General features: G+C 38.0%; 2 protein-coding genes across 3 annotated transcripts; both read left to right on the forward strand.

Moving 5' to 3' along the window:
• Positions 1-1,313: 1,313 nt before the first annotated feature.
• Positions 1,314-7,325, forward strand: LOC306849813 (proline-rich protein 15-like protein A; the record flags this gene model as incomplete). Its single annotated transcript, XM_079385135.1, has 2 exons — positions 1,314-1,391; positions 6,967-7,325. Exon 2 carries the CDS (start codon positions 6,993-6,995, stop codon positions 7,323-7,325), a length of 333 nt encoding a protein of 110 aa, XP_079241261.1. The 5' UTR covers positions 1,314-1,391; positions 6,967-6,992.
• Positions 7,326-8,774: 1,449 nt separating this feature from the next.
• On the forward strand, positions 8,775-11,623 carry LOC306845464 (cyclic AMP-dependent transcription factor ATF-4-like). 2 transcript variants are annotated; one of them, XM_079378295.1, is made up of 3 exons: positions 8,775-8,933; positions 9,687-10,064; positions 10,178-11,623. In XM_079378295.1, the coding sequence occupies exons 2-3, from the start codon at positions 9,785-9,787 to the stop codon at positions 11,152-11,154; spliced, it is 1,257 nt and encodes a 418-aa protein (XP_079234421.1). In that variant the 5' UTR covers positions 8,775-8,933; positions 9,687-9,784; the 3' UTR covers positions 11,155-11,623. The 2 variants fall into 2 exon arrangements, with proteins under 2 accessions (XP_079234421.1, XP_079234420.1); XM_079378294.1 differs by lacking the exon at positions 8,775-8,933 and having other exon boundaries at positions 9,656-10,064; positions 10,178-11,301.
• The last annotated feature ends 227 nt before the right edge of the window (positions 11,624-11,850 follow it).

Raw genomic sequence — 11,850 nt, forward strand, 5'->3', positions numbered from 1 at the left:
CCATCCCAACATCCCGTAGTCATTCAAATTCAAATTCTAACTCATCAATTTAAAGGAAGACAATTATTACATTCTGAAATGGTATGAACTGCTGAATGTTCAAATCAAAAGTCAGATATCAGAAATAGGCCAAATACTCTACATGCCCAAACTGTTCCTATTAAAATGAAAATGACTCTTGTCGGGCCAAATGAAGTTTCCCATCAGAAGCTATAAGATAATGATTAATGGATTGTGTGTTCTGAAGACTGTGAAGCGGCAGATCTTGGCCGCCATGAGCAAACTACCAACGCCAGAGTCCAGCTGGTGCTGAACAGCCCCCCAGCTGCACGCTTTTCGAGTGGGCCATGAAATGTGGCTTGTTCTTATTTAATCCCTGTGTGTATACCGCCAGTGCACCACATGAACCAAGCAGTCCCTAGACAGAGGGCAAGTCCTCCTTAAAACACCCAGCTAGGGCAGCGGTCAGCCATTAGCATCCCTCAACCAGCCTAATCGCACCAGTGGGCATCCTGCTTCTCTGGCCATGGTTCCTGACTGTTCAACTGCTGCCAGAGCCTTCACTGGTTACTATTACCACTCAAATAAAGAGGACGGAGAGCCTGCCCTCTACTGGTAAGATGTGGAGCTGTTTTCTTTCTTTGAACAAAAGTAAATCTTTCTCTCAATGTAATTAAATAATAATAAAAAAAACTGTCTATAGAGTAGGATAAAATAGTAAATAATCTAAATAATATATATATATAGTTTAAATGTGTAAATTTTTTATATTATGTTATTATATATTTAAATAATATATAATACAAATTGTAATTATATATTCATTCAATTTTATTTCAAATGTTTGTGCATCTTATATCAGGCCGGGTTTTTGAGATGTACATCTAAGTTCAGTAGTATTTATTTAAATAAATACTAAACTAAATAAATAAATGCCTAAACAATCCCTGCCGATTACATCCCTTTTATAGCATCTTAACCACAAATTAATGTAATATCAAAAGCTGATCCAGTCATTAATCCTCTACACGCAAGTATATAGCTATTGTTCTGTGATACTTATGTCACATTGCTCTGTTTATTCAGGCAGCAGAGGGAGGAGGAGGGGTGTGTGTGTGTGTGTGTGTGTGTGTGGCTCAGGAGGGAGGAGTCATGTACCTGTGAATCTACACCTGGCTGCCAGAGAGAACGAGAAGGACAGCCAAGCTGGAGAAGAGACAGAAGAGAAGAGATAGACAGAAACGCACTGAAATCCAAAGACAAAAAGAGGGTCGTATAGGGTAATGACCTCACCTGCTGGACTCAACTGGACAGAGAACTGAACCTAAAGACAGTGACCCCCTCTAACGCAGATAACAACCGCCTCAACGGACGTACATTCACCTGCACAGGTGAGAGAGGCTTATTACTGGAATTCAGTGGCCGGGGAAACTCTTTAACATCATCCAGTTACAATTAGTTTCACATTAATTAGCTGACTGATCAAATTACTGTGTAAAATGCAGCTCAAACTGGAATTAATATTGAGTTCTAGGGAAAGAAATGAATTGATCGTATGGAAATTTATAGTAAGTTCTAGAGAAAAAAAGAGTACTGAAAGCTGTCAATTTTAATGACCTTTGGACAGAGACACATTTGATTACACATTCATAGCAAACGGTGAGCCTTTATCACTGACTAATCGTGCACAATGAGGAGCCAGAGAAGTGTGTGTGTGTGTGTGTGTAGATTATTGCAATCAAGTGAACACTTTGAGATGCAAAACATTTCTTTCAGTTGTGTCAACAGTACAAGTTCATCAGGCACCATGAACATCTTTTGAGTTTACTTATCCTGACAAATTCATCACTCATTGCATTGAGAAGGAATCTAGTCAAGAAAGTCCTGAACTTATTGAATTGAAATGAAGAGATCCCAAACTAATAAATAAGAGATAACTGCTATAAATGATTCTTTCAGTCCAAAATGAGTAGTATATTCATAGTAGAATATTAATAGTCTATTTCAAGTGAACAAATATGAGAGGAAACAAGTGTCTCTGCTACCTGCTTTATTTGTGACCCTGGACCACAAACCCAGTCATAAGTGTCAATTTTTCGAGATTGAGATTTCTACATCATCTGAATAAATAATCTTTCCATTGATGTATGGTTTGTTAGGATCGGACAGTATTTCGCTGAGATACAACTATTTGAAAATCTGGAATCTGAGGGTGCAAAAAAATCTAAATATTGAGAAAATCGCCTTTAAAGTTGTTCAAATGAAGTTCTTAGCAATGCATATTACTAATCAAAAATTCAATTTTAATATATTTACAGTAGGAAATTCACAAAATATCTTCATGGAACATGATCTTTACTTAATATTCTAATGATTTTTGGCATAAAAGAAAAATGTATAATTTTGACCCATGTATTTTTGGCTATTGCTACAAATATACCCCAGCGACTTAAGACTGGTTTTGTGCTCCAGGGTCACATATGTTTATTTATATTCGCAAACAAAGTTCCCTTCTCCCATTAATAAAAACTTTCAGTTTTGTCTCTACTAGACAAATAATCTCACGTGTATCTCCTCTACAGTTTTGGAAGAGATCTCAGAAATGTCTCAAACTCGGCTCAGATGTGTTCAATCTAAAGTCTGCGATCAAAAGTCACAGAATTCAATATGAATTGAATATGCACTTTATATACTCTTACTATCTCAGTGGGCAATTGATGTTGAAAAGAGAGATTAAATATGCAAATCAAACTGATTTGATATTGAACGCCAAACATATTGGCCTACAACTGAATTGTCTTGACTAATATGTGAAAGTCCCAATAGGACAGATCAGCAACTGTCATTCATGTGTATATTTTTTATTTCTGAATGAATTTTTTGAGAAACATAGATATTTAAGATCCTCAAATGGTCTCCTAAACTTTAAAAGAGCAACTTCTGAGCAGTAAAATGTTCCTCTGGGGAAACTAATTTCTTTTTCATCCTTTTTTCCTGCCTTTATTTGAATGTTATCCCAATTTTTTTAATAAATAGGTGTTAAATAGTGTAAAACAACATGGAAATAAACCTGAACTAGGCACCAATGTATGTTTTGGGCCTGTAAGATGGGTCAAACACAAGACCATTTTTCCTGCAGTTCCTCTGATCACCACAATTCCTGTCGTTTGCACTACTTTTACTCCACTAGTTTACTTGGTAGTACTTTACGTATCACAACTCCCTCACAGTGTGACTGTTCTCCGAGGACCTCCAGTTAACACCTGATGTTTTTTCCAACCACCGACAAAATAATGAATTAATCAAGATGTCTACAGAGATTTCTACCTCTCGTGGGAGCTTCTGCTGAAACTAAATGTACTTTGTGTCGTTATTATTGTGATGCCTGTAATAAATTGAAGCGCTTTTGCAAAAAATTAACGCTGCCCGTAATTGGCGTGACAAGACAAATCAGAAGTTTGATTTTCCGAAGCCATTGTTTTCTCTAGATTATCATGATCTGTCAATCTTATCAAATCTTTGAATAATCCGCACACAGTTCCTGATGGCCATTGACATGTTCCCGGAAAGCACTGGCCTTTCCTTCTGAACAATTGAGTTATCGTTATTTTTATCTTTGTATGAAAACCACATGCATAACAGCATGAAGTGCCGTAAGACCATGTGCTTTGCGTAAAAGTTCCCCTTGCTTGCAGAGAGAAACCTTCCTTATCTGAATAAATCATGATTTAAACTACAGTTGCATGCAATAAATTGGCCAAAAAAATTCAAGACTGTATGTAGTTTAGTAAGTGTTGCCCACTTTCTGAACAATGAAACCAAATACTTTTACAGTACGCACTTGTAGTAGCTTAACATATAAAAGTATATTGTAAAAACAACTTTTTTCTCAAAGTTTTCCGTTATTCTCCTTCAAAACTAAATATTTGTGAAATTTATTAGCAATTTCTGACAAAAAATGGTTTCAAAGCAAATCCTACACCATTTTTTTTTTCAGTGTAATGAAATATGCTTTATTGTTAAAACCATCTGGATTAAAGGCCCTCCTTTTATAAAAAACAAGGCTGTAAGGTTGAAAGGGAGCTGACTGGCACCACCTGATCTCTGTTTGCTCTCGTGAACATAAAAGCAGGAGCAAGAGTCAAAGCCCTGAGAGAGCAAACAGAAATTAGCATACTGTATGAAAATGACCACTCTGTTTCTAAGCAACAGAGCCAAGCCTTTCCCGTGAATGGATATTACCACGCTACAGCAGTTTTGTGTGAATCTGAGTGTGGGAGTTTATTTTCACATTTCACAGCAGGCTGATTCAGTTCGAGATATGATACTGGACAGTGAAGCGATACAAGTTTTCCAGGATATCAAAAAGTAGCCCAGAGTATTTGTTTTATTGCTGCCATTGTGTGTGTGTGAGTGTGCAGCAAACCTCAAAATATGATACGGGAGCTTCATTTGGACATTTCTGCCATGTGGGCTGTATGTCGAAGGCGTGCTTGCTTTTTATTGTAATGGTTTACTTCAAAGCAGTCCATAGATTGTGTATGAACGCTCTCTGGACTGTGAACTCTTTAACAAGCGATTGTGTAAAATCACATGAATGATTGAATCATGTAAAACCCATTTGTAGAGAGAGCAAAGCAGCAACACTCAAAACATTCGGGTTTAAATGAAACCCTCTGCAACATTCAGACATGAGAGGTGAAGTCCAAGAGGTCAGATGTTATAATGAATGTGTTCGGTTTGTGGCCTGCATGGAGACTGTGATCAGAGAAACATTTTTTACAAATTTCTGCAGAATTATTTTGTGAATGCTCTTTCAGCTCATTGTGATGGTTTGCCACTTTATAAGGTCAACTAAATTATAAATTGAATAGTGAGGTTTTTATACAGTTTTATGTACGTTATATGCACATTATCATTCAGAAGTTTGGAGTCGGAAGGATTTCTCGCTCTTTTTAAAATAAATTTATATTTTTATTTATCAAGGACACATTAAATTAATTAAAAATGACAGTTAAGGCTTTTAAATTGTTACAAAGAATTTATATTTGAACTAAATTCTGTTCATTTAAACTTTATATTCATTAACGAATCCTGGAAAATTGTATCAGCGTTTCCAAAAAAATATTAATCAGCACTGTTTTTTATAACAATTATACTAAATGTTTCTTGAGCAGCAAATGTTTCTGAAGCATCATGTGACACTGAAGACTGGAGTAATGATGCTGAAAATTCAGCTTTGCATAAAATATAATAATATTTCACAATATTAGTGTTTTTACTGTATGCATAAATACATTTACCGCCCCAAACGTTTGAACCATAGTGTGTATCATCAATATCCTTAACTCATATACCAATACATGACAATAAAATATGCTTAACACTCTATCGTTTAACATTAGTATGGTCTACATTTAGCATTTCCATCGTCCTAGCATATAGCTGCAGTACAGCGTGTGTGAAATTTGAGGCCTGTAACCGAAGCTCTACAGCTTAAAACTTTGCATACCTCCACCATATGGTGCTTATTGAATTGCACTAAAAAATTCATTAGCGGCTGCCTCTTATGATGTAAGACAGATCTTACATTAGCATTAGCTCACACCCTCAGGGCTCAGCTTACACATTATGACCATTCCTTTTACTGAACAAAAAGCAATATGTTTATAGTTCATTTTCCTATTTAGGCCTATGGTGTTTAGCAGTGTTGGGGGTAACGCATCACAAGTAACGCGAGTTACGTAATCAGATGACTTTTTTTCAAGTAACTAGTAAAGTAACGCATTACTTTTTAATTTACAAGAAAATATCTGAGTTACTTTTTCAAAAAAGTAACGCCAGTTACTTTGTTTTCCCATTTATTGACTGACAAGTCTCCTGTCCCCAGAAATCGGGAGTTGGGAGAAATCGGAAGTACAGAGGCGTTGTGTGTGAACATGATGTCACTGTAGTTCTAGACTATGTCAAGATGTATTAATTCATCTCACTCGCAAAAAACTGATTTAGTATTCCTCAAAATTAATTAAAACGGTGAAAGGCAAACTCAGAATATGACTCAAACCTGCAATAATTAAATATCATGTGACCCTGGGCCACAAAACCAGTCATAAGGGTCAGTTTTTCGAAATTGAGATGTATACATCATCTGAAAGCTGAATAAATAAGCTTTCCATTGATGTATGGTTTGTTAGGATCGGACAGTATTTGGCCGAGATACAACTATTAGAAAATCTGGAATCTGAGGGTGCAAAAAAAACTAAATATTGAGAAAATCGCCTTTAAAGTCGTCCAAATGAAGTTCTTAACCATGCATATTACAGATCAAAAATTAAGTTTTAATATATTTACAGTAGGACATTTACAAGATATCTTCATGGAACGTGATCTTTACTTAATATAGATTTTTGGCATAAAAGAAAAATCAATAATTTTGACCCATGAAATGTATTTTTGGCTATTGCTACAAATATACCCCAGCGACTTAAGACTGGTTTGGTGCTCCAGGGTCACATATGTTAAATAACACAAATCTAATCCCAACCAATGTCTTTGCTGTTGACCTTTGATGATCCAGTTCAACCATACTAATAAGCAAAAATGACTTTAGATAAATTGTGCGTCATTGGTTTTTTTTATTGCTGAAGAGTGTTCTTCTCCTGCGTTCTAAGGCGTGAATTTACTTTTCCTTCAACCTGAGGTTTATTCAGTACACTTTTTGGTGTGAAAGGGCTTTTACATTTGCTATAAACAGAACTTCTTATATTAAGCACAAACAATCAAGCCCTGCTCATATTTAGAAAGTAACGCGAAAGTAGCACAAAAGTAATGTAATGTAAGTAACATATTTAGTTACTTTTTTAGGGAGTAACGCAATATTGTAATGCATTAGTTTTAAAAGTAACTTTCCCCAACACTGGTGTTTAGTCACATATATATAACACTCTCATTCTGTCTCCCTCACAGAGCTATCGAAGTCTGTTTTCATCTAAATGGCGACCGCAGAACCTGCACCAGCCTGGTGGAAACTGACCTTCCTGCGTAAGAAGAAATCAGAGGCGAAAGTGTTGTACGAAATCCCTGGAGACCACAGCAGCAACGCCGGGGAGACACCCGGGACACCCGACGCAGCTGCAGACAGCCAGTTTAACACCCGCTTGGAACGCATTGTGGACAAAACGGCGACAAAGGGACGCCATGTGAAAGTCTCGCATTCGGGCCGGTTTAAAGAGAAGAAGAGAATCCGCTCTACGCTGGCAGAAAACCCTGACCTGTTCCCTGAGGCAGAAACGACAACTAATGAGAATAATAAAAGTGGAAAATAGAGTCGCTGTGTAAACATAGAGTCACTGTGTGTGAAGCAGCTCAAGAGGGCCTCGGTCTATGCAGCACTCTTCCATTGATGTCCTCTGCAGTTTACAATCACCTGAGGTTGAGCCTGAGGCAAGAAAAGGACCGCTGAATTAGTGACTGATCTATACTAATGCTTAGGAACAAAGACAGGCACAAACCCAAAGATCAGGTTTCTTCACAGATACGCACGGCAGGACTGCATTATGATCGTATGATGAGAGGCTGACAGTTAGCAAATGTTTAGCCAAGAGAAATCCACTGAGAGAGAATCAACTCAATCATATATCAGCACAAGATATCAGTAATGTTTTGATTATTATATGGTGAAAACTACAATTGCAGCTACAGCACTTTTGATTCATTACCAGCAATAGCTATAATACGCTATTATATTAAAATATCATATAAAGACAAAATTATATTGTAATTATATTATTGTTATTATCATTATTTAAAAAGTGTTTTAATGTGACATATAGCTTTCAACAACCAACTAGACCAAAATATCGGTTTTAAATAAATGTGCCTGTGTAGCTTTGATCTTGGTTGATATTTCTGGGCATATAGTTTATAAAATTGAATCTGAACATGGTGGGGTGCTTTGCCATTTTAATTATTGTGGTTTTATGTTGAAAGAAATGGTCCAATCGTTGCAGTGCACTGCCTAACTGTTTGCTTAGCTGGGATTTTAAACTGAATTTTGTACACATTTTGTACAAACACTTATGCCTACGTGTTGTTTTAAATATTCGTCTCTAGAAAATACACCCATGCATTCAGGAGCTGTCTTTTAATGTGTATCTTTGTTTGTTCAAATGCATCACTTAAACACATTCCTGCTTGAACTGACTGGCTGTTCACATTCTCTTTTGTTTCTACAGCCTGTTTCGCCCCTTTATTCACCTTTGTTTCCCACCAGCAAGAGCAATGCTCTTTTCCTTTGTCTTTTTTCCCCCACAACAATAACTCCCGTAATACACAACTGAGGAAAAACCAGTCCAGGACGATAGAGCCAGGGAATGTGGACAACCTTCCCTAAAATGACTCATGCTCTGGTTTCATGTTTGTTTTTTTATATACTTTGTGCTCACGACACATTTGTTTGTCACTCTATCGACTGATAGATAAATATAATGTTGATATCTATTTATATTCTCTGTTTATATTCTTTACAACACCGTGTCGACTAACAATATCATTCGTTTTCAACATTCAACATAATCAGAAAGACTCCTAATCACAAAATATATGTGAATAGATATGAAAAGTTGTAATGGTTTCATAATGAATTATACAAATTGAGTAAACGATGGGTCTATATTGTGTCTGCGGGCAGTAACAATATAGATGTTATATTGGCGGAAGGATATGTCTGAGCGGCGCTGCGGCCCTATATTAACACCAGCTCGACCTTTTCAGCCGCAGATCGCGTCTTCTCACAAATCTCCTTTATTTGTTGATAACAAAGCTCTTGTGCTCTTCGCCGAAATGGCCGTGTGATCTGCAGCCTGTAGACAGCGCGCAAACTCCTCAGTGCATCAACATAGTGCACTGGTTCAGTACATTTATTACAAAATGGCGTAAGTATACCTTTAATTGTGTTTATCTCACGGTGTCATGTTGTTTACAGCCGGCGAGGAGGAAGTGTACTATTAAACGTATCAATATTATAACCATACACGTGTTTTAGGCTACTTCTTACGTGTATATTGGGGATTTTTAAATGTTAATAGATATAGATAAATGTTTCGTGCCATATGTCTGCTGGACAGCGACGACATCAATCGACGGATTTGAGTCATTTCTGTTTTAAAATGTACCGTAGTGTCTCTCTTGTCTATAGGGGATTGATTTCTAATAAGCCTGGTAATGTTGTAGTGCAGTTAACACGAGTTGAGACGGTTTATTTGACTCTTCTTTGTCGCCGCGTGCTGTTTATAAAATGGCGCTCGTTCCTGAAATGGCGGTGTCTTTTTCGACTTTCGATCAACAATAGCACACCGCAGTGTCTTTCACAGAAAAATAAATTTTCGTTTAGTTTTAGTATCTTATTAAAACCATTGAGCTTTTTTGTGCCTCCGGTGAATTGGAGTCGAGTGTTTATAAATAGAACCTAGTCTGCTGATTGAGAGATTAAAGAGTCACGTGGTAGATGCCCATATATGGGTAGGAGTGAAGGGTATGGGCGGATGATGTCATTGTGCGTCAGGAATAACTAATGAGGTTTTATTATTTTTCCTTGCTTAAAAGCTTTCATATTTGATTGTTTACATTTGATTTTAAATTTGCATTTATTATATAAGCGGTTAACTACTATGCATCTGTTTTTGCAGGTCCCTTGCGGCAACTCTGACCTTTGCTGTACCCGACAGCACGAAATTATTCGAATTCTCAGTAGAAGACTCTCTGATTCCACTTGAAATAGACAGCCATGTCTTTGACGAGCTCACGGTTTGGCCTGGACGATATGGAGGTCCTTCTTTGGGACCCATCATCACCGATGGGTGACCCTCTGGGGTCCTTCCTAGATAAAGATGAGGAGGTTCTTCCTCTCGGCGACGCTGAATCGCCCCTCTCATCTTTCTCTTCCTCTCCACTTCCCTCTCTCTCCCCACCCTGCACTCCTCCCTCCCGTTATAGGGGGGAGAAGGCCGGGCTCAATCAGCTGTCCCTGTCTTGGTTCTCCTCAGATGAGCTGTGCCTAGATAATGGTAAGGTGTAGCAATGTGTTCAGAATATACCTACAGTGCTGTTGTTTCAGCATATTTATAGTTTAAGCAGTCAGTCATTTAACCTTTTTTTTTTTTTTTTTTTTTTTTCCCAGAGCGTTCATTCAGTGAAATGGATTGGATGACAGAGCAAATTGATCTGAGTGGGTTCGATCTGGAGTCTTCGATTGACTCCTGTGATTCAGAGGATCCACTCAGTTCTCCTGAAGAACTCATTGCTTCTCTGGAGTCACAGATAGACCTGGACTCCCAGCCTGTAGCTTCTGCCAATACCACTTCACCCTCTCCCCCAGTGCATGTCCCTGAAATCGATCAACTTTTCAACTTTTCATTCGCTTTGAATACTCCAGTTTCTTCTCCATTAATTTCCTCAATACCCTGTGAAGTGTCAGATCCCTCATCTGTAGTCCCTGAGCCCCAGGCCGAGCTCGAGATAAAGTCTGAACCGGCCTCCCCAGTCCCATCACCTTCCATCCTTCCACCCGAGTCCCCTACTGACACCCTTGAGCTTGGTTGCGAGGTGGACATAGCTGAAGTTCAGAGTCCAACCCCCACTGAGATGCGGGTACCCAAAATTGTCCTGTCCCTCTCCCCAACCCGCATCGTTCTTGTACTTGCTCCTAAAGAGGAGGCTAATGTGATGGCCACCCATCCAGGTGAGGTGGTTGTGGATAATTACCCAAGTCCAGCCTCCCCCGTCCCACAAACCCCAGCCTCTCCCCAGTCTCGATCTTGCAGGGTGAAGCCATACCCTACACCTGATTCTAAGCCCACCCAAAATCAGCAATCAGAGTCACCTTCCCTCACAGGAAGAGTGAAGTCAGCCAGTGGCTCAAAGGTTGTGGTTGCGAAGAAGCTGAAGAAAATGGAGCAGAACAAGACTGCGGCGACCCGCTACCGACAGAAGAAGCGTGCAGAGCAGGAAATCCTCGAGTCAGAGTGTGCAGCTCTGGAGGAGAGGAACCAGGAGCTGGCAGAGAAAGCAGAATCGCTTGCTAAAGAGATTCAGTATCTGAAAGAGCTAATGGATGAAGTCAAGAGGGCGAGAGAGAGCAGAAATATGAAGTCGTAGAAAGAAATGGACACAGAGGCTTGAAGCTGAGAGAAATGGACCGTTTCAGTGTAGCCTGAGGTGCAGAATATAAGTATTTCTTGAAGGGTTGACTAATAAATAATTGTTTTGATTCTTCCCCAGTGACTTAGTAGAAACAGCTTCCTTTTTTAGCATGTCAGCTATCAGTAAAGCCTGATATACTGTTTTTCTTTTTTAAATCTTGTGTATCTCAATGTATACACCGTATTATATATATATATATATATATATATATATATATATATATATATATATATAGCAGTGTATTGTTGATTGTCTTGACATGTTAATTGAAATTGTGCTGTATTAATGCTCAGTATTTAAACTTTCCTTCTGTCTTTATTCATATAAATGGTGTGGTATGCAATTTCATTATATATTGACCTATGGGCCTTTCACCACCTCAACTAACTTGAATGTTATTTGTGTAATAAATATTTTAATAGATACTTGAGTGCCTTTCATGTGTCCTTTCATGATGAAACTGGAGCAGAAATTGGCTTTTGAAATTCACATGTTTTTCAGACAACTATTCACTACTTGTATAAGTAGGTCGCAAGATATGGATTTTTGAGGATTTAGAATAAAGCTTAAAAATTAAATGTATTCAGTAAATGTTTAGTCTAAGGCAATTTCCACTATGCTAGTAACATAAATCAGTGTTTATGACGAAGC

Source organism: Barbus barbus, assembly GCF_936440315.1.
Source record: "Barbus barbus genome assembly, chromosome: 3".
Lineage (NCBI taxonomy): Eukaryota > Metazoa > Chordata > Actinopteri > Cypriniformes > Cyprinidae > Barbus > Barbus barbus.

Bases quoted from the DNA above. Each gene is read 5' to 3' on its own strand.
- LOC306845464 (XM_079378295.1), top strand. From the start codon at position 9,785: ATGTCTTTGACGAGCTCACGGTTTGGCCTGGACGATATGGAGGTCCTT. The intron at 10,065-10,177 runs GTAAGGTGTAGC...TTTTTTTCCCAG, and splicing joins TGAGCTGTGCCTAGATAATG to AGCGTTCATTCAGTGAAATG.